This window comes from Anas platyrhynchos, chromosome 1 (genome assembly GCF_047663525.1).
Source record: "Anas platyrhynchos isolate ZD024472 breed Pekin duck chromosome 1, IASCAAS_PekinDuck_T2T, whole genome shotgun sequence".
In the NCBI taxonomy this organism is placed as follows: domain Eukaryota; kingdom Metazoa; phylum Chordata; class Aves; order Anseriformes; family Anatidae; genus Anas; species Anas platyrhynchos.
In genome coordinates, this window is record NC_092587.1 from 93,631,750 (window position 1) to 93,653,952 (window position 22,203).

At 48.2% G+C, this 22,203-nt stretch overlaps 3 protein-coding genes across 21 annotated transcripts in view; all 3 read left to right on the forward strand.

Annotated features, from left to right (window-relative positions):
* The first annotated feature begins 2,174 nt into the window (after window positions 1–2,174).
* Window positions 2,175–7,249, forward strand: LOC113842374 (nectin-4-like). Its single transcript, XM_072024647.1, has 6 exons — window positions 2,175–2,380; window positions 3,306–3,644; window positions 3,915–4,190; window positions 5,168–5,267; window positions 5,484–5,604; window positions 6,156–7,249. Exons 1-6 carry the CDS (start codon window positions 2,284–2,286, stop codon window positions 6,450–6,452), a joined length of 1,230 nt encoding a protein of 409 aa, XP_071880748.1. The 5' UTR covers window positions 2,175–2,283; the 3' UTR covers window positions 6,453–7,249.
* A 3,301-nt stretch (window positions 7,250–10,550) lies between these two features.
* On the forward strand, window positions 10,551–15,419 carry LOC101800605 (uncharacterized). Its single transcript, XM_038184531.2, has 6 exons — window positions 10,551–10,782; window positions 11,709–12,047; window positions 12,318–12,593; window positions 13,337–13,436; window positions 13,653–13,773; window positions 14,325–15,419. The coding sequence occupies exons 1-6, from the start codon at window positions 10,551–10,553 to the stop codon at window positions 14,619–14,621; spliced, it is 1,365 nt and encodes a 454-aa protein (XP_038040459.2). The 3' UTR covers window positions 14,622–15,419.
* Window positions 15,420–20,855: 5,436 nt separating this feature from the next.
* Window positions 20,856–22,203, forward strand: part of LOC101789532 (OX-2 membrane glycoprotein) — a 49,956-nt gene continuing 48,608 nt past the window's right edge. For 16 of the 19 annotated variants that reach the window (XM_072024775.1, XM_072024765.1, XM_072024752.1 and 13 more), the window contains exon 1: window positions 20,856–21,068. The gene's annotated coding sequence lies outside the window, so the exon portion shown is untranslated. Of the gene's footprint in view, window positions 21,069–21,245; window positions 21,469–22,203 lie in introns of those variants that run through there. The other 3 variants (XM_013097796.5, XM_005017788.6, XM_072024745.1) reach the window with 3 other exon arrangements.

Genomic DNA, 22,203 nt, shown 5'->3' on the forward strand with positions numbered 1-22,203 from the left:
ATTCTCCTCAAGAAACTGGCTGCTCTTGGCTTGGACTGGCGCACGCTTCGTTGGGTTAAAAACTGGCTGGATAGACGGGCCCAAAGAGTCGTGGTAAATGGAGTCAAGTCCAGTTGGAGGCCAGTCACTAGTGGCGTCCCCCAGGGCTCGGTGCTGGGGCCGGTCCTCTTCAACATCTTCATCAATGATCTGGACGAGGGCATTGAGTGTACCCTCAGTAAGTTTGCAGATGACACCAAGTTAGGTGCGTGTGTCGATCTGCTCGAGGGTATGAAGGCTCTGCAGGAGGATCTGGATAGGCTACACCGATGGGCTGAGGTCAACTGCATGAAGTTTAACAAGGCCAAGTGCTGGGTCCTGCACCTGGGGCGCAATAACCCCAAGCAGAGCTACAGGCTGGGAGATGAGTGGTTGGAGAGCTGCCAGGCAGAGAAGGACCTGGGAGTGATGGCGGACAGTCGGCTGAATATGAGCCAGCAGTGTGCTCAGGTGGCCAAGAAGGCCAACAGCATCCTGGCTTGTATCAGAAACAGCGTGACCAGCAGGGCTAGGGAGGTGATCGTCCCCCTGTACTCGGCTCTGGTGAGGCCGCACCTCGAGTACTGTGTTCAGTTTTGGGCCCCTCGCTACAAGAAGGACATCGAGGTGCTTGAGCGGGTCCAAAGAAGGGCGACGAAGCTGGTGAGGGGCCTGGAGAACAAGTCCTACGAGGAGCGGCTGAGGGAGCTGGGCTTGTTCAGCCTGGAGAAGAGGAGGCTCAGGGGCGACCTTATCGCTCTCTACAGATACCTTAAAGGAGGCTGTAGTGAGGTGGGGGTTGGCCTGTTCTCCCACGTGCCTGGTGACAGGACGAGGGGGAATGGGCTAAAGTTGCGCCAGGGGAGTTTTAGGTTAGATGTTAGGAAGAGCTTCTTTACTGAAAGGGTTGTTAGACATTGGAATGGGCTGCCCAGGGAGGTGGTGGAGTCACCATCCCTGGAAGTCTTCAAAAGACGTTTAGATGTAGAGCTTAGGGATATGGTTTAGTGGGGACTGTTAGTGTTAGGTTAGAGGTTGGACTCGATGATCTTGAGGTCTCTTCCAACCTAGAAATTCTGTGATTCTGTGATATTTTTGTTTCCACTCATAGTATACCAGAAATCACGCATACTTTGGAAGGCTTTCTCATGTCTTCACAGCTTTCGTCTTTGCTTATATAAAGATGTGTGTGAAAGAAGCACTGAACTCTTGTCCAAGATGTTTGTAGACAGGTGCTGTTGTAATCTTCTTAGCTTTGAGGGAGGGAACACCTGAAATTTCTGTGAAGCTTGAGGGAGTACACAGCCTAAGACCTGTACAAAATATAAACATCTTTTCTTGTGAAATATCCATCTCCTTTTAACACAGAAAACACTAGAAGAGTTGTATAGAGTGCAGAGGCTTTCCTTCTGTAGATACAACCAGAAACTTCATGCCATGCTTCATCTCACCACTGGATTACCACATGGCTAAGAGCTTTGCTGTGTGGTTTTGCAGTGTAACCCCTGGGCACCAGACCCCTCAGTGCAGGATCCCTGTTACACTGCTGGCTTTTGGTTTCTGGAGCTGCTTTAGACACAGACACGCCTGGGGAGGGTGGGGGTCTTAAGGCATACTTGCCCTCTGCAGACTCCTTTCATGATCCAGCTTGTGGTCTTGGCTTGTTGCAGGCTGGAGTGAAGCAATGGGACCTGTGGGTGTCTCTTTGCTCCTTTCGGTGGAGGAGCGTCTCTTGTGCTTGCTGGTGAGTCCCTTGCACTGGGTGAGGGGGAGCAGGGTGATATGTCCTGGTTTGCCTGGGATTGGCACCCAGAGCTGCCCTTCCTGCTGGCCATCAGCCACCCGCATGGATTGGGAACAGCTTGCAGTTACACCTGGCAAGCTGCAAGTCCTATGGTGCACCCATATCTGAGCTCACCAGGGTGGCTCTAACGGGTCAGTGAGGAAGAGTAAGTGTTCCTGCTCTTTTTTCTTTTAGGGGGTGTTGATTATTTCCAAGCCTGATAACCCTTGCAGTCTGGGGAACAAAGCCGTGCAGCTGCATCACAATGCCAGCACATTGTAGACATTGCTCGCAGGCATTAATGATTGACCAGCAGCAGCAGGAGGAGGAAATGACAACGACGGAAGATGTTTGCTGCGCTGTTTGTGGATTGGTTCCCCCAGCGGAGCTTTGAAAAACAGCGCGAAATCTTTCACTTTCTTCCCTGTGTGTGTGCCAGCCTCTTGCCGACAGAGGTGAGAGAAGTGGCAAGTTCTCAGCCCATGCGCAGCCCCACCATGCTTTTGCCCTGGGGCTACTGGGCTGGGATCTGCCTGCTGCTGCTTTGCAGGGGCTGCCGGCTGGAGGAGGCTGCCAGTGGTGAGTAGGGATGCTCTTTCCCCATGGAGGCTTTCTGGAGCATGACCAGCCTCTCTGGGCACATCCAGAGTCTCAGACACTGTGTCAGACTGAGCTCCTTAGCAGGAGGAGGCTTGTATTTCCCATTTGTGTCTCTGTGTCTCTCTCGTGTTTCTGTTGGGACAGGCAGAACAACTCTTCTGTTGTACAGGCGGGTCTTCTGGTGGTGGGGTGCCCTGGTCTGCCCCCCATGTCTCCGTAGATGCCAGTGTGAGGAGCAGGGGGATGCTCCCCAGAGTAGGAACAGTTTTTCTGGGACTTTCCAGGACAGCCTAGAGCTATCCAGGTCAAAGAGGGATCATTTTGGCAGTGGTGGGGTGCGGGCAGGCAGGTGGTTAACGGAGGAGGCACGTTGCCAATCAGTGGGGCAGAAAGGCACCTGTGGGGCTGCTGGAGAGCCCCTCTGATCCTGTCCCAGCTCCCAACCTCAGTGAGGGTGGTAGCACTGCATTTCCAGGGCCCCATGTGGGGACCACGCATGTGAATCAGGCAAATGACCCAAGTCTTGATTTGCTGTGCTAAGACACCTTGCCTCTGCATGAATGAGGAAATCCAAATGCATGGCAGCACCTGTGCTGCAGTCCTTCACTGGTGTATCGCACCATCAGTATGATCCTTTGCCTCCTTTCTCCCCACCACAGCACTGCCTCGTGGCTGGGAAATGCATTATGCAAGCTAACGAAGAGACAACCACATTCAATATCAGGGAGTCCACAGGTATCCAAACATCCCCCGTGGATTCATGGTGTCGTTTCCTGTTCCAGTGCTCTGTGAGATGGGAAGGCTGAGACTGGATGGGGACTTCAGGGGATTACATGTTTTCCCAAGTGAATTGTTGGGATTTTTTCCTCTCTCCCTCTGATCTTGAGGCCTGCTTTGTTCCTAGGTGTGAAGGAAGCAGTGAAGTCTGAGAGCTTTATTGCAGCAGCCCTCGGTGGAGAGGCTAATATCTATTGCAACTTCTCACTCTCCCTGGATGTCTTGCAAGTCACTTGGCAGAAGAGAAATGGGTCTTCTTTCCAGAACGTAGCCACCTACAGTAAAACCTATGGGCTGCGGCTGATAGAGTCATTTCACAAGAAGGCACGTTTCACTACAGCAGCCCTGAAAGCCTCAGCCATCACACTACAAAATCTCACTTTTGAGGATGAATCCTGCTACAGATGCATTTTCAATGCGTTCCCTGATGGCTCTTACAGTAAAGATACATGCCTCAATATTCAGAGTAAGTTTTCCAATTATTTTCACTTACATGTCTCCTGACTTCATCAGACCTGTGCTGCAGGCCTGATGTGTTATCCTTTCCATCATATGGAGCCTTTCCATGCAGCAGCATCTGCTCAGTGGATATTCTCCAGAATCACCATGTCTTTCCTTAGAGGTGGTGAAGGTAAATAAGCTGGGGGTGCATTTGGGTGAGAACCCAAGTTCAGAGAGCTCACTTACCCAGCTTTGACCACGGGGTGTAGTAACTATCTCCTCTCTTTGCTCTCAGCAATTTCTGAGCTAACAGTGGAATTTGAGTCCTACCCGGCCACCAAGGATCTTCTCACTGCAGTCTGCTCAGCAACAGGAAAGCCTGCTCCCAATATCACCTGGCTGATTGACGAAGACCTCTATGAGCCCCATGAGATACACTACATCCAAAATCCAAATGGAACAGTAACAGTGGCAAACAGATGCACCTTCTATGCTAGCAACCTCCACAATTTGGCTTGCCTCCTTGACCACCCACAGGGAAGGAAAGTGAAGACATTAAAAGGAAAAAAAGGTAAAAATAGTCTGTGTTTGCATGGAGGAGTGAAGCTTGTAGTAAGGGGTACTTTGGAAAGCGGTATCAGTAGCCAGCCTCATGGCAAAGAAAGCACAATCGTGGTCTGTGCAATTGCAAATTGTCTGGCTGGCATCCAGACAGTCATTGGTACGTGCAATTGTGGGAGTGCAGTTTGTCTTACGTAGGTCTCAGTAGAGATCTTTCCTGGGAGTGCAGACTTATGTGGGATGAAGACTTCTTGATTTGAAAACATCCAGAAGGCTTCTTCCTACAATACTTAAGTGGCTGCGTGGGGTGTGTGTGTGTACACGTGTGTATATATATAATGTTCATGTAGGTATGTTGCATGTATATACATATATCTCTGAATGTTTCTATTTGTACATTATCACCAGTTCAGAGCTGATGATCTCCAGCAGCATCCGCAGCTGGAGAGTACTAGCAGAGCTGGCCCCTGGCTGTCGAATGCTGGGGAGCAATCTCTTAGATAAAAGGTCTTACATCCCTCAAGAAAGGTGGGAGACTTCCCTCATGATAAAAATTCTTTGTACACAAAGCTTCTTTTTTGGATCTTAGGAAGAACTTCTTTACCGAAAGGGTTGTTAGGCATTGGAACAGGCTGCCCAGGGAAGTGGTGGAGTCACCATCCCTGCAAGTCTTTAAAAGACGTTTAGATGTAGAGCTTAGGGATATGGTTTAGTGGGGACTGTTAGCGTTAGGTCATAGGTTGGACTCGATGATCTTGAGGTCTCTTCCAACCTAGTAATTCTGTTATTATGTGATACAGAAGTAGAAACACAGAAACAAGTCAGGAGTAGGAATGCTGGGGTTTGGTTCCCCTGCTACCAGGGAAATGTGATATTTCTGGTATTTATTGAAAAATAAAATGGTTAATGTTTCAGTTCAGTCCCAACCTCTGGAAAAGGAACTGAGGAACATATTGATACCCTTCCGTGTTCTCTGTCTGTTTGTAGGTAAACAGAAGAGCATAGCCATTGCGGTGCCTTTCATAGGTGTGATCTTCACAGTATTGATACTTTTCATCATCAGGCTAATCTACAGAAAGAGGAAAAAGTAAGAGTGATTTTTGCTTTCTTGTAAATGACATGGCTTGCCTGTGTTCACATTGCAATTTTCCTTTCTGTTTCCTGTTGGTGTTTACATATGCCTGCACTGGAAACTTATCAGGACAGTAGCACTAGTTTTAAAATAGCAAGATTCACTCTAAATATTAGGAGCTTCCTGAGCACTATATGATGAGTTAATGTTTTTGTTTGTTTGTTTTACCAGTCTGAAGAGACCCAGAGCACCCAGCAATCCTGCAAGGGAGAAAGGTTTAGAGCAGGATGTAAGTGAGGAAATTGCAAACCTGCGCACACCAAAGGACCATCGCACTGCTTACCAAAATGAGGTAATGCCAAAGCCCAAGACTTCCAGGAATCCCTCAAGTCCTTCTGAAATCTTGGACAATGCTCACCACAAATGTGCCAAAACTCTTGCACTGGCTAGGTGACAGCACATGTGCCCCAGCTAAGCCCTAGCAATGCTGGGGAATGCCTGGAGCTTGAAGGAGGAAAGTTAAGCTACAGTTAAGTGGAAAGGCAGAGAAGAAGTACTGGAAATGCCCTGAAGGGTGGGTGGGATGTCCCTTCTGGAGAAAGGTGACACAGCACTGCAGAGTTTGGGCTCTGTAGCTGACAGCCTCACGTAGGCTTTTTCCTAGAAATGTTTGTCCTGCCCTGCTGGCTGCACAGGCGTGAAGGTGTGCTGGAGGGCTGGTGGCATACACAGACACAACCAGCAGCTTACCACAGCTGCTAGTCACTCCCGCCAGCTGCTCTCCTTTGACCTCCTACAGCTGTCCTCCATCCAAGCTCTTGCTAGTCCTGTGCTCTGAACAGGAGCCCTCTGTTTTCTGGTCTGCTTGATCATGGCCACACAGCTGTGCTGGCTCTTTTATAGGTACTGACACCAGGATCTCGGCTTCGCAGAAGGCCACAACACGAAAAGAGAAACCTGGAAGAGATCCCAAGGTCCAGCCTCTCAGTTACAGAGGAAGCAGAGAGCCCGGACATGCGTCAGAGGGAATTTGCTGAGACGTGCAATAAGGAGCTGGGCTGCATGCCCATGGCTGAGCACAGAGAAGCAACAGCAGATGGGGAGCCCGAATCAGGCCCTGACACTGCTGCTTCCCAGCCCAGCACCGGAGAGCCATCAGCCCACCAAAGCCCCATCTCCACAAGCCCGGAGACACAATGAGGCCTGCGGGCAATTGTGGAACCCAAGCTGAGGATGCAGGGGAAAGGACAATCTGCATGGGCCCTTCCAGGTCTGCCCCCAGGGGACTCTCAGCCCCAGTGTCCAGGCATGCAACCCATCACAGAATCACAGAATTTCTAGGTTGGAAGAGACCTCAAGATCATCGAGTCCAACCTCTGACCTAACACTAACAGTCCCCACTAAACCATATCCCTAAGCTCTACATCTAAACGTCTTTTAAAGACCTCCAGGGATGGTGACTCCACCACTTCCCTGGGCAGCCTGTTCCAGTGTCTAACAATCCTTTCGGTAAAGAAGCTCTTCCTAACATCTAACCTAAAACTCCCCTGGCACATCTTAAGCCCATTCTCCCTCATCCTGTCACCAGGCACGTGGGAGAACAGGCCAACCCCCACCTTACCACAGCCTCCTTTAAGGTATCTGTAAAGAGCAATAAGGTCGCCCCTGAGCCTCCTCTTCTCCAGGCTGAACAAGCCATTAAGATGAGCCACCACTGGAGCACCTTTGGGACCGAGAGGTCACTGCCTTCAGGGGTATGGGACATGCAATGGGGTGCAGGGGAAAAGCATTTGGGGTCTGTACAGGTTGTATATGAGATATTTAGGTGGGAGGAACTGAGGGTCGAAAAGAGAGGGATGGGGGGATTTGGGGAGGAAAAACATGGGAAAATGGAGGTAAAATGTGTAAACACACTTATCAAGGCCACTTATCTGGCCACGTTCTGTGCCTGAACAGCACTGTCTGTCCTTTTTTCTTATTAAATGCTTTTCTAGTTCTTTTCCTGGGTGAGGGGCTCTTTATTTGGTGTGCTTGTGTGTATGGGGGTCTGGTGCCAGCAGTTGGACAAGGACCATGGTGCCAGGGACTGGAGATACCCGAGGAATTAAAAACAGCCACCAGGAGGGAGCAGGGTCAGCACCCGTGTGTCCATGGCGCAGCCTGTGGAGCGAGTACAGGTGTAAAAGTAGGTGAGTGCCAGCAAGCATGGAGCTGGAAGAGCTGGAGAGCAGGGGCATGGTCTGGAAGCCAGGGGCGTGCTGGCTGAACCCAGGGGCTGTGGACAAGATGGCACTGACCTCCTCTCAGAGGTGCTTGGTGGCAGGCTAGAAGCAACAGGAACAAGAAGTTCCACATAATACATGTATAATTTATAATAAGTGTATAAATGTATAAGGTATAATAAATGTCTTTTTCCTTACCAAGCAGAAGGACAGATGCTGGAGTGGGTGCCCAGAAAGGCTGAGGAGGCCCCATCCCTGCAGACAGCCCAAACTCACCCAGACAAGACCTGGAGCAGCCTGATCTACCTGGCTCTGTTTTGTGCAGGGTCTTGCAGGAGGTGACCCCTCAGGTTCCCTCCAGTGAGAGCTACCCTGTGATGCCCCTCCTGACACTGTTGTTTTTTTTTTTTTTTTTTTAATCTGTATCTGAACTCTTTACTTTGTTCTCACTTTTTAAGTGAAAGAAGTTACAGGTGTAGAAGGTACAGGTGTGGAAGCCTATGAAGCAACTGTGCCTGAGCAACAGTTGCTGCCTCTTTACCTCTGCCGTTCCATGAGTGATCAGGCAGAAGGATCTGTGCTGTGGGTACAGCAAGACCTGTGGGAGCATACCAAGATAGTAGGTATTTGGGAAAAAGTAGTATGGTTAAGGACTCGAGCAGGAAAGCTTCCCCCATAGCTCTCTGTACCGTCATGCGGGGTGTTAGAAGTGACTCTCCCATGGATCTCTAACGGGTCTGTGAGGAAGAGTAAGTTGTTGAGGCATTTCTTGAAACAGCAAAAATCCCATGGCTTGCTGTAGCTGAGCAAACCAAGCTACCAAGGCAACTATGAGACGTTCCCATGACAGTGTTCCCACATCGCCCAATTGAGGAATTCAGAAAAACATTGTTACCCGTAGCTGGCTTCAAGGACAAGGTCTATGTGACTGCTAATCACAAGGGGGTTGTTTTCTTGCAGGTGGGCTTGTTTTCTTGTAGTTGTTTTTCTGAGTGCTTTTGACCAATAGTCTTGTGTGAAACACTGTCCACCCCTGTTAAGTTCATTATAAAAGTTAGGCTATTCGGGCAGTAAAATGAAGCTTGCTGATCACTCATATTGAGTGCTCTTGTCTTCCTTCCGTCGACAACAAATGGCGCCCCGAACAGGGACACTGCTGGCGGTGAACCTGCGAGCCACGGATCGACGGAATACGGGAACCAGTCCTGCAACGCAGCTCAGGAGGTGAAGGGGACGAAAACACTGAATCCCCGCACCCGGGAGCACCTATAGAGGGTCCCGCCGGCCACGCGTTGCCAAGGTCTTGCAAAGGCTGCAACAGCACTGATGTAAATAAAGGTATGGAGAGACAAGCGGCGTATGATTTGCTCAAGTGCTTTTTAGAAAAGCAGAGCACGCAGGGTATAGAGTGCAAAACGGAATCACGGAGGGACGCGGAAAAAGGAATCATGGAGAGATGCGGAAAAGGGAATCGCGGAGAGACGCGGGAAGTTGAAGCAATCGCGGGAAATTGAAGTAATTGCGGTGCGATGCGGGACATCCGAGATCGAGTTGCTACGGGAGACCAGAGGCGTCAGTGGACAACGGCAGCCGACCCTCAGCATGTGGCGAGTCGGCACAGAGCAGAGGGACGGACATCAGGACCCTGCAGCCTGTCTGACGGAACCATGGAAGCAGCGGCGGCTGTGCTGCTTCTCTCTGGCATTCTTTTTATAAAAGGTTTACCTTGCAATGCAAAAGGGATACTAACTGGAATGTTAATAATTGTATGTGTTATTCTTAAAGGTCCAGGTATTTTGTGTTGGAAGTATTTGTGTAAGGGTAAGGTTTTAAAACAAAGTGTTGCAAGTCACTTCACAAGGAACACAAAGAGAGACAATACTTGTTTGTTTGCTTATCATTCTAAATTATATTCTTGTGAATGAGATTGTGGTATGATTGAGATTGAGATGTGCCAGAGGCCTCTGGGTGTGCAATTGTGCTGTGTGGGTGCGAGTGTGCTGTGTACTGTGTTAGTGAGAGCGCGCTTATTGCCATAGTGCAGGCTGAAATCATAGGAAATTAGTGCCAGCAAAAAATCATAGGAAAATGAAGGACAAAGTAGCCCTAGATTTATTACAAGGCTTTTTAGAAAAATGGGGAGTCAATTGTAAGCAACTAGCAGGGCTAGTTGCGGTCGGTCAAGCAAAATCATGTTTCACAAGTACGGAGTCATTGTTTGAAGTAGCCACTTGGAGAAATTTAAGGGAATGTACTGTTTAAAACTTTTTGATCATAATGAGTCAATTCACAAATCCATTACTTTCCTGAAAGAGCACATGAGAAAGATTCAATATGGTATCAATCCTTGCAATGGTTCACTGATTTGTTTGAAACAATGCATAGATGGTTACTGGGATTAGTCAAAGAGGGATTAAGGATTCTGTTTGCTGTGATGTCAATCATCATTGCATGTGGTATTGTGATAAATGTGGTTAAAGGGTTACTTGCAAAAATGTTATATTGGGCATGGATTGCTCAAAAAAAAAAAAAGGGGGGGGAATTGTTGAGGGATTTCTTGAAACAGCAAAAATCCCATGGCTTGCTGTAGCTGAGCAAACCAAGCTACCAGGGCAACTATGAGAAGTTCTCATGACAGTGTTCCCACATCGCCCAACTGAGGAATTCAGAAAAATAGTGTTACCAGTAGCTGACTTCAAGGACAAGGTCTATGTGACTGCTAATCACAAGGGGGTTGTTTTCTTGTAGTTGTTTGAGTGCTTTTGACCAATAATCTTGTGTGAAACACTGTCCGCCCCTGTTAAGTTCACTATAAAAGTTAGGCTATTCGGGCAATAAAATGAAGCTTGCTGATCACTCATATTGAGTGCTCTTGTCTTCCTTCCATCAACAACAGTAAGTGTTCCTGCTCTTCTTTCTTTAAGGGGGTGTTGATTATTTCCAAGCCTGATAACCCTTGCAGTCTGGGGAACAAAGCCGTGCAGCTGCATCACAATGCCAGCACATTGTAGACATTGCTCGCAGGCATTAATGATTGACCAGCAGCAGCAGGAGGAGGAAATGACAACGACGGAAGATGTTTGCTGCGCTGTTTGTGGATTGGTTCCCCCAGCGGAGCTTTGAAAAACAGCGCGAAATCTTTCACTTTCTTCCCTGTGTGTGTGCCAGCCTCTTGCTGACAGAGGTGGGAGAAGTGGCAAGTTCTCAGCCCATGTGCAGCCCCACCATGCTTTTGCCCTGGGGCTACTGGGCTGGGATCTGCCTGCTGCTGCTTTGCAGGGGCTGCCGGCTGGAGGAGGCTGCCAGTGGTGAGTAGGAATGCTCTTTCCCCAAGGAGGCTTTCTGGAGCATGACCAGCCTCTCTGGGCACATCCAGAGTCTCAGACACTGTGTCAGACTGAGCTCCTTAGCAGGAGGAGGCTTGTATTTCCCATTTGTGTTTCTGTGTCTCTCTCATGTTTCTGTTGGGACAGGCAGAACAACTCTTCTGTTGTACAGGCGGGTCTTCTGGTGGTGGGGTGCCCTGGTCTGCCCCCCATGTCTCTGTAGATGCCAGTGTGAGGAGCAGGGGGATGCTCTCCAGAGTGGGAACAGTTTTTCTGGGACTTTCCAGGACAGCCTAGAGCTATCCAGGTCAAAGGAGGGATCATTTTGGCAGTGGTGGGGTGCGGGCAGGCAGGTGGCTAAGGGAGGAGGCACGTTGCCAATCAGTGGGGCAGAAAGGCACCTGTGGGGCTGCTGGAGAGCCCCTCTGATCCTGTCCCAGCTCCCAACCTCAGTGAGGGTGGCAGCACTGCATTTCCAGGGCCCCATGTGGGGACCACGCATGTGAATCAGGCAAATGACCCAAGTCTTGATTTGCTGTGCTAAGACACCTTGCCTCTGCATGAATGAGGAAATCCAAATGCATGGCAGCACCTGTGCTGCAGTCATTCACTGGTGTATCGCACCATCAGTATGATCCTTTGCCTCCTTTCTCCCCACCACAGCACTGCCTCGTGGCTGGGAAATGCATTATGCAGGCTAACGAAGTGACAACCACATGCAATATCAGGGAGTCCACAGGTATCCAAACATCCCCCGTGGATTCATGGTGTCGTTTCCTGTTCCAGTGCTCTGTGAGATGGGAAGGCTGAGACTGGATGGGGACTTCAGGGGATTACATGTTTTCCCAAGTGAATTGTTGGGATTTTTTCCTCTCTCCCTCTGATCTTGAGGCCTGCTTTGTTCCTAGGTGTGAAGGAAGCAGTGAAGTCTGAGAGCTTTATTGCAGCAGCCCTCGGTGGAGAGGCTAATATCTATTGCAACTTCTCACTCTCCCTGGATGTCTTGCAAGTCACTTGGCAGAAGAGAAATGGGTCTTCTTTCCAGAACGTAGCCACCTACAGTAAAACCTATGGGCTGCGGCTGATAGGGTCATTTCAGAAGAAGGCACGTTTCACTACAGCAGCCCTGAAAGCCTCAGCCATCACACTACAAAATCTCACTTTTGAGGATGAATCCTGCTACAGATGCATCTTCAATGCGTTCCCTGATGGTTCTTACAGTAAAGATACATGCCTCAATATTCAGAGTAAGTTTTCCAATTATTTTCACTTACATGTCTCCTGACTTCATCAGACCTGTGCTGCAGGCCTGATGTGTTATCCTTTCCATCATATGGAGCCTTTCCATGCAGCAGCATCTGCTCAGTGGATATTCTCCAGAATCACCATGTCTTTCCTTAGAGGTGGTGAAGGTAAATAAGCTGGGGGTGCATTTGGGTGAGAACCCAAGTTCAGAGAGCTCACTTACCCAGCTTTGACCACGGGGTGTAGTAACTATCTCCTCTCTTTGCTCTCAGCAATTTCTGAGCTAACAGTGGAATTTGAGTCCTACCCGGCCACCAAGGATCTTCTCACTGCAGTCTGCTCAGCAACAGGAAAGCCTGCTCCCAATATCACCTGGCTGATTGACAAAGACCTCTATGAGTCCCCTGAGATACACTACATCCAAAATCCAAATGGAACAGTAACAGTGGCAAACAGATGCACCTTCTCTGCTAGCCACCTCCACAATTTGGCTTGCCTCCTTGACCACCCACAGGGAAGGAAAGTGAAGACATTAAAAGGAAAAAAAGGTAAAAATAGTCTGTGTTTGCATGGAGGAGTGAAGCTTGTAGTAAGGGGTACTTTGGAAAGCGGTATCAGTAGCCAGCCTCATGGCAAAGAAAGCACAATCGTGGTCTGTGCAATTACAAATTGTCTGGCTGGCATCCAGACAGTCATTGGTATGTGCAATTGTGGGAGTGCAGTTTGTCTTACGTAGGTCTCAGTAGAGATCTTTCCTGGGAGTGCAGACTTATGTGGGATGAAGACTTCTTGATTTGAAAACATCCAGAAGGCTTCTTCCTACAATACTTAAGTGGCTGTGTGGGGTGTGTGTGTGTACACGTGTGTATATATATAATGTTCATGTAGGTATGTTGCATGTATATGCATATATCTCTGAATGTGTCTATTTGTACATTATCACCAGTTCAGAGCTGATGATCTCCAGCAGCATCCGCAGCTGGAGAGTACTAGCAGAGCTGGCCCCTGGCTGTCGAATGCTGGGGAGCAATCTCTTAGATAAAAGGTCTTACATCCCTCAAGAAAGGTGGGAGACTTCCCTCATGATAAAACTTCTTTGTACAGAAGCAGAAACACACAAACAAGTCAGGAGTAGGAATGCTGGGGTTTGGTTCCCCTGCTACCAGGGAAATGTGATATTTCTGGTATTTATTTAAAAATAAAACGGTTAATGTTTCAGTTCAGTCCCAACCTCTGGAAAAGGAACTGAGGAACATATTGATACCCTTCCATGTTCTCTGTCTCTTTGTAGGTAAACGGAAGAGCATAGCCATTGTGGTGGCTTTCATAAGTGTGATCTCCACAGTATTGATACTTTTCATCATCAGGCTAATCTACAGAAAGAGGAAAAAGTAAGAGTGATTTTTGCTTTCTTGTAAATGACATGGCTTGCCTGTGTTCACACTGCAATTTTCCTTTCTGTTTCCTGTTGGTGTTTACATATGCCTGCACTGGAAACTTATCAGGACAGTAGCACTAGTTTTAAAATAGCAAGATTCACTCTAAATATTAGGAGGTTCCTGAGCACTATATGATGAGTTCATGTTTTTGTTTGTTTGTTTTACCAGTATGCAGAAACCCAGAGCACCCAGCACACCTGCAAGGGAGAAAGGTTTAAAGCAGGATGTAAGTGAGGAAGCTGCAAACCTGTGCACACCAAAGGACCAGCACACTGCTTACCAAAATGAGGTAATGCCAAAGCCCAAGACTTCCAGTAATCCCTCAAGTCCTTTTGAAATCTTGGACAATGCTCACCATGAACGTGCCAAAACTCTTGCACTGGCTAGGTGACAGCACATGTGCCCCAGCTAAGCCCTGGCAATGCTGGGGAATGCCTGGAGCTTGAAGGAGGAAAGTTAAGCTACAGTTAAGTGGAAAGGCAGAGAAGAAGTACTGGAAATGCCCTGAAGGGTGGGTGGGATGTCCCTTCTGGAGAAAGGTGACACAGCACTGCAGAGTTTGGGCTCTGTAGCTGACAGCCTCACGTAGACTTTTTCCTAGAAATGTTTGTCCTGCCCTGCTGGCTGCACAGGCGTGAAGGTGTGCTGGAGGGCTGGTGGCATACACAGACACAACCAGCAGCTTACCACAGCTGCTAGTCACTCCCGCCAGCTGCTCTCCTTTGACCTCCTACAGCTGTCCTCCATCCAAGCTCTTGCTAGTCCTGTGCTCTGAACAGGAGCCCTCTGTTTTCTGGTCTGCTTGATCATGGCCACACAGCTGTGCTGGCTCTTTTATAGGTACTGACACCAGGATCTCAGCTTCGCAGAAGGCTACCACATGAAAAGAGAAACCTGGAAGAGACCCCAAGGTCCAGCCTCTCATTTACAGAGGAAGCAGAGAGCCCGGACATGTGTCAGAGGGAATTTGCTGAGATGTGCGATAAGGAGCTGGGCTGCATGCCCATGGCTGAGCACAGAGAAGCAACAGCAGATGGGGAGCCCGAATCAGGCCCTGACACTGCTGCTTCCCAGCCCAGCACCGGAGAGCCATCAGCCCATCAAAGCCCCATCTCCACAAGCCCAGAGACACAATGAGGCCTGCGGGCAATTGTGGAACCCAAGATGAGGATGCAGGGGAAAGGACAGTCTGCATGGGCCCTTCCAAGTCTGCCCCCAGGGGACTCTCAGCCCCAGTGTCCAGGCATGAAACTCATCACAGAATCACAGAATTTCTAGGTTGGAAGAGACCTCAAGATCATCAAGTCCAACCTCTGACCTAACACTAACAGTCCCCACTAAACCATATCCCTAAGCTCTACATCTAAACGTCTTTTAAAGACTTGCAGGGATGGTGACTCCACCACCTCCCTGGGCAGCCTGTTCCAGTGTCTAACAACTCTTTCGGTAAAGAAGTTCTTCCTAACATCTAACCTAAAACTCCCCTGGTGCAACTTAAGCCCATTCCCCCTCGTCCTGTCACCAGGCACGTGGGAGAACAGGCCAACCCCCACCTCACTACAGCCTCCTTTAAGGTATCTGTAAAGAGCAATCAGGTCGCCCCTGAGCCTCCTCTTCTCCAGGCTGAACAAGCCATCAAGATAAGCCACCACTGGAGCACCTTTGGGACCGAGGGGTCACTGCCTTCAGGTGTATGGGACATGCAATGGGGTGCAGGGGAAAAGCATTTGGGGTCTGTACAGGTTGTATATGAGATATTTAGGTGGGAGGAACTGAGGGTCGAAAAGAGAGGGATGGGGGATTTGGGGAGGAAAAACATGGGAAAATGGAGGTAAAATGTGTAAACACACTTATCAAGGCCACTTATCTGGCCACGTTCTGTGCCTGAACAGCACTGTCTGTCCTTTTTTCTTATTAAATGCTTTTCTAGTTCTTTTCCTGGGTGAGGGGCTCTTTATTTGGTGTGCTTGTGTGTATGGGGGTCTGGTGCCAGCAGTTGGACAAGGACCATGGTGCCAGGGACTGGAGATACCCAAGGAATTAAAATCAGCCATCAGGAGGGATGTCATGGTTTAACCCGGCCGGCAGCTAAACACCACACAGCCGTTCGCTCACCCTCCCCCCTCCCTCTCTGGGACGGGGGAGAGAAATGGAAAGTGAAGCCTGTGAGTTGAGATAAAGACAGTTTAATAAGACAGGAAAATAATAATAAAATAATAATAATAGTAATAATAATAGTAGTAGTAGTAATAATAATAATAATAATAATAATAATAATAATAATAATAATAATAATAATAATAATAATACAATGGTGATAATAGGTAAGTAATAATAGTATGTACAAACAAGTGATGCACAATGCAATTGCTCACCACCTGCTGACCAATGCCCAGCCTAAACCCGAGCAGTCCGGCCCCCTCCCCCCAGCTAGCCACCCCTATATATTGTTTAGCATGACGTCAGATGGTATGGAATACCCCTTTGGCTAGTTTGGGTCACCTGTCCTGGGTCTGTCCCCTCCCAGCTCTTACTGCACCCCCAGCCTGCCCGTTGGCAGGACAGAGCAAAAGGCTGAGATGTCCTTGGCTTGGTATAAGCACTGCTCTGCAACAATTAAAACATCCGGGTGTTATCAGCACTCTTCTCATCCTAAGCCAAAACACAGCATTCCACCAGCTTTCTTCCACTAGGAAGAAAATTAATTCTGTTCTAACTGAAACCAAGACAAGGGAGCAGGGTCAGCACCCGTGTGTCCATGGCGCAGCCTGTGGAGCGAGTACAGGTGTAAAAGTAGGTGAGTGCCAGCAAGCATGGAGCTGGAAGAGCTGGTGAGCAGGGGTATGGTCTGGAAGCCAGGGGCGTGCTGGCTGAACCCAGGGGCTGTGGACAAGATGGCACTGACCTCCTCTCAGAGGTGCTTGGTGGCAGGCTAGAAGCAACAGGAACAAGAAGTTCCACATAATACATGTATAATTTATAATAAGTGTATAAATGTATAAGGTATAATAAATGTCTTTTTCCTTACCAAGCAGAAGGACAGATGCTGGAGTGGGTGCCCAGAAAGGCTGAGGAGGCCCCATTCCTGGAGACAGCCCAAACTCACCCAGACAAGACCTGGAGCAGCCTGATCTACCTGGCTCTGTTTTGTGCAGGGTCTTGCAGGAGGTGACCTCTCAGGTTCCCTCCAGTGAGAGCTACCCTGTGATGCCCCTCCTGACACTGTTGTTTTTTGTTTTTTTTTTTTTTCTCTGTATCTGAACTCTTTACTTTGTTCTCACTTTTTAAGTGAAAGAAGTTACAGGTGTAGAAGGTACAGGTGTGGAAGCCTATGAAGTTACCATCCTGAGCAACACGTTGCTGCCTCTTTACCTCTGCCGTTCCATGAGTGATCAGGCAGAAGGATCTGTGCTGTGGGTACAGCAAGACCTGTGGGAGCATACCAAGATAGTAGGTATTTGGGAAAAAGTAGTATGGTTAAGGACTCGAGCAGGAAAGCTTCCCCCATAGCTCTCTGTACCGTCATGCGGGGTGTTAGAAGCGACTCTCCCATGGATTTGCAGACTCTGCAAACAGCTTGCACAGCCTCAAAGCAGAGCGGGTTCTTCTGTAATGGCAGAGTACCCTCTAGTGGGAGAGACCTGAATAGGCCTGTGGCTCTGGCAGTCAACCAGTAACTCGTGGGTGCTGATTTTCTTTTCTGTTTGGAATGTCGAATAGCCTTCTTGTTATTCATCAAAATCACAGATATTAAGAAAGTGTTATATTAAGCAAGTGCAGCTACTGCTTCCAAAAGGATGCAGGAATCACACCACGAAATGGCTTTACAGGAGTTGTCCTGCAGACACTCTGACCATGGTCACTGGAAGGAGAGGTACGGAAGGCAATGGAGCAGGAACTTGTTTTCAGTCCTGCCTTGTGCTCCTGGAGATCTTGCAAAGGACCAGGCAAGACGAGTGTTTACCCAGGGAAGGAATGGGGGAAATGTTTCTACAACCATCAGTTTGGGCTGTGATGGTTAAAAGAAGGTTTGCTAGGGCAAGCGTGGAGCCACAAGTAGAAGTGGTAACAGCAGGCATTTTGGTAGGAACTGTAAAGGCATCTAGGGTGCCAAAATCCCTCTGCCAAATTCTGCCAAGAGGTTGTCAGGCATCAACTGTTTCATGAGGGAGCTGGATTTTTCTGTAGCCTTCTCAGTCAGGGGAGCTTTAGCAGAATATTGAGTGATGTTTTAGCCGAGTCTAGTTCGGTGTTTAAAGGGCAGAAAATTCCCTGTGCGGTGAAAGATGTGCTGCTTCAGCTTCCTTGGAATCTGTTGTGCCACATGCATGTAAGTTACAATGGGTAGCTTCAGCTTTGCTTTTCCTGAAGGAGAGTACTCTGACATTAAGTCCTCTTTTAAAATTTTAAGAAGTCACTTGTCCTCCCCTAGGGAGTGTGAGCAACTTAGAGGGGCAAACAAGGCACAGCGCATCAGTCAGGGCAAGCACAGAGGGCGCCTCACTGCTCCTTTCCAATGGTCTTTCCCTCTGGTGCTTGTAACCTGCTCAGAAAGCCATGGCCAGCACATCGCTTGCAGCCTCTCCAGCCACAGCTAGTGATGTTGCTACCCAGACAGAGGTCTCAGGGAAACACGCAGCCATCCAGGCCTCGGGCTGCAGGGTGTGCCCGAGTCTTCTGTCAGTGTCCGACAGCAGCAGTGGTGGGAGGTGTGCCCAGGTTGTGCTCAGCCTGGTGGCAGAGCTTTGGGTGGACGTGAGTAGGCTGAGGAGCATCAGGGAGTCAGAGAGGAAAACTGACTGGTGGAAGCATACTCTACCCACCCTGAGACAGACTCAGGAGCACAAGAAACAGACACAAGAAACAAAGGTTCCCCTATCCCATCAGGCAGCCCCTGCACAAAAGACAAAGGTTCCCCCATCCCACCAGGCAGTAGGAGGGGACCTACGCCAAGGGGGGAATGGAAACAGGTTTTTGCTTGGGATGGTAGGTGAGCCCTCTCCCAGCCCACCTCACCTTTCCAACTACCCTTATATAAGTGGTATGAAGCTCTAGAACATGACGGTCAAAACAACGATGTAGATGAAAGCCCATCTTAAGGGACAAACAAATAAAGGGGATGTTGTCATGGGAGTCTATACAACACCGATGAATTATTCTTTGCAGAACTAAGAGATGCCTCGAGATCAACTGCCCTTGTCCTTATGGAGGACTTGAATTTGCTAGACGTCAACTGGCATTACCACATGACTGACACAAACAAGTCCAGGAGGTTCATAAAGCACCTAGATGACAACTTCTTGGCGCAGGTGCTCAGGGAGCCACTTAGGAAAGGTGCCCTCCTAGCTCTGTTGCTGGAGAACAGAGAGGGTCTTGTGGGGGACATGGCAACTTGGGACATGATGGTAGGCAGCAGGTGCTCCAAACCAGGCAGGACCTCCATGTGTAAGTGTCTGAGCATTTGTGACTTTTAATAGTGTTATTTGGATCTGATGATGAAGGGGGTTATCTTAACGGATATGAGTAGACCAAGAGGGGCATTCAGTCAGCAGGGTCTCACGGTCTTGATGCAGGTCCCCAGCAGCTGATATGTCCCACAAAATTTAGTGCTCTTGTCATTTACTGACGTCTTTGGCACTGCCTCCAGTCTTACTCTAACTCACTAATTTCCCCTCCTGTTAAATACCAGCAATGTGCATCAGCTGTATCCCATCCTTTTCTTCCAGCCTGTAAAAGTTTCACTGATTACTGGCCCAAATGGTTCTGCTTAGAAGAGATCATTAGTCCAGAAATCACAAGAAGAACCATTAAATGCATTCACAGCAGAGAGCACCTGCCCAGAAGGCAAAGGGAAGACTAAAGAATAGAACACATTCGTGACAGAAGGGATTTCAGATTTCCTCTTTCACTAGCACACAGGTAGCATTGCAGGTGAAAAAAATAAAAGGAGGGGCACAAAGAACTCTCCAGAATGTGAGACAAGAGCTTTCTACTCACTTTTGTTCACACTGAATTCAAAGGCTTTGGCATACCAGACAGTCAGTGTCAGCCCAGCCACCACCATGTACAAAGAACTCTGTGGAATTGGGCAGAAATTGTTGAGCTGAGCTGGGAGCTTGATAAAAGAAGCAATTGAAATGGGGGTGGAGAATGGGGCTGAAAGGGACTTTTGTGCCTTTTACTTCTATAACGAATATAAAAAGTTTTTATTTTCTGAAAATTCTGGTCTGCCTGGAGTACTTTCTGTTTGCCTCTGTCCGGAGGTTACCTCCAGTCTTCACTTATTACTTCAGAACTATCCTCTCTTTGCTCAGTTCTGGCTTCCTCCCTCTTTTCCAAAGAATAAGACCCTTTCATTGTGTCCTTCTTTCTTCTCTCAGTTCCCCCAGCCTATTGAGGGAAAATTTAGATAAATATAGAACCTTTCCACCTCAGAAGACAGGGGTTACTGGGTAAGCTAATAAAAAAAATACCATTCAAGTCCCTTGAATGTCCCCTTTATTATCATGAACTAAGTGCAGGAAGATGTCCCTGGGACTTCCCTGCTTTTGTTGCTTTGATGGCACAGAGCACTTCTTGATAAACTTATTTTAAGCTGTATAGTCTGCAGGTCTCTAAAGTTCCCTCAGAAATCCCCTCAACATCTATGAAGGCAGGTAAATACAGGAGATATATTTTTTTTTCCTCAAAAAAAAAAGGAAAACATGGCTGAGGATTATAGGTACATCAGTCTCAAGCAACAAGCAGTAGGACAGTAGAATAGCTGCTGGAGACCAGACTTACTTTGGAGGGCACCCATTCTCGACCCAAAACAAAAAAGGGAAGACTGGTGGACAGAAATCTGATGAACTCAAGACCTACTCATTGGTCTTAGGAGATGGAAGAAGATAATCAAAAAAGACAGTGACAGAGTTTGGGCTTTGGTTTGTTAGTTGTCAGAGGAAGGGCTCCTCTGGATCAAGCATGGTGGTGGAGTTGCTGTCTCCAAGAACAGTTGTGTCCAGCTGGAAGAGCCAGTGCCTGACCATACATATCTGTCTTAAAAAAGTACTTTCCATTTTATGTGGGCTCCTAACCACTCCATGGGCATCTCCGTCAAGATATTTTGGTGGGCAGGGTTTTTTTTATTTTTTTTTAATGCTGATTTCCTAATATCTGGATGGAGAACATCACTGCTCTTGGCCGTTCTTACAAATTATTATTGATCCGTTGTGTCCCTGCTGTTGGATTCTACTTTTAGCATTTCCTTGCCTTTAATGCAATCATAATAACGATAAATATTAAATTAATAATTAATGCTATTTATATTAATGTTAACGGATATTATTACCTAATGCTCGTTGTTTGGCGCTGTTCCGCTGTTTGTCCAGCTTGCTCCCGTCACAGCCAGCAGCGGCCCCAGAGGATTGGGAAGCAGGGGGCGAGCCCCTGGTAGGTCCAGAGGGCGCTGCCCGCCCCTGTTACGGGCGTTTTGGTGGGGGCGCCGCCCCGCACTGCTCTTTCTCGTTCTGCAGCGGGGCTCTGCGAGTGTCGCGACCGCTGACTCTTTGTCGCGGACACCGTCGGCGCCCGAGGGCGCGGAGCGTGAGTACCCTGGGCTTTCGTTGGGGGGAGGATCGGGTCGTGCCCGGGTCCTGCTGGCTGAGGGTTGGGGGCTCAGCCTCCGCCGAGGCCGGGGTTGGAGGCAGGACGGCGGGGGGCAGCGCGGCGCTGGGGCTCGGGAGACCTCTGGGGTGCCGCGGTGGAGAGCAGGGTGCGGCAAAGGGTTGCCCTATTACCTTACACCCTTCCCACCAGGAGACTAAAGTGGGCCTGGGACCCCATGGGACTTTTTTGGGTGATCAGAGTAGCTCCACGACCTACTGTTTGCTCGTGGCAAGGAGATCTTGTAGCTACGCTGGATGGGAGCAATGGTGTTACAGTCCTACCAGGTTATGGTCTTACCATGGGAAATAAATGCAACAAGACATGATTGCTATGAAAGGTATGCTTTCAAGGGGGTGTAGCACTTCTTTCTGTGGTCTATAAGTACTTTTGTAACGTAAAACTTTCCTCTGGCTTGCTGTGCTTGCTCCTACTTTTTGCATGTTTTTAGGAATGCTGTCTGAACACGGCAGAGCCACGATCAATTTGTTATTCATTGAGCTTATTGCTGATGCATTGAGCTTGTTGCTGAGATCTTGATTTTATGCACGAGATTTTCGTCTGTATTCACACTTGGTGTCTGTGGAGTTGTACCAAGAGTTACTTTAGCACAGTGAGCCTGAAATGTAAAGACAGGCTAGAAAGCGTACATGTTGTATGTGTGAGTTTGTTGGGAAGTTGTTTATTAAACAGAATTTTCTCTCCTCATTCACTTATTAATTCATTAGCTTTTTTTTTTTTTTTCTTTTTTTTTTTAAGGCAGATGGTAACAGAAAATGCTTTACAGTTTCTGTTTTCTGGCTTTTTCCACGTTGTGAAAATTTTACAGAAGTAGGGGTTTGCTTGTGTTCTTGGTAGAAGATGCTCCCAGAAAGCATCAGCTAGTTTTATAGTCATAGGCAAGAAGGTGTACATGATATGTGTTACAAATATTGTTATTACTATTATTTGATGAAATAATGTTTCCACTTAAATATGACAGCAGCTACAATTCCAGGCAGCTCAACAATTTGGTGGCATTGTGATAATATTAAGTGATGAAGTAAGTTGAAAGCAGCAATGCAATCTCAGTTTT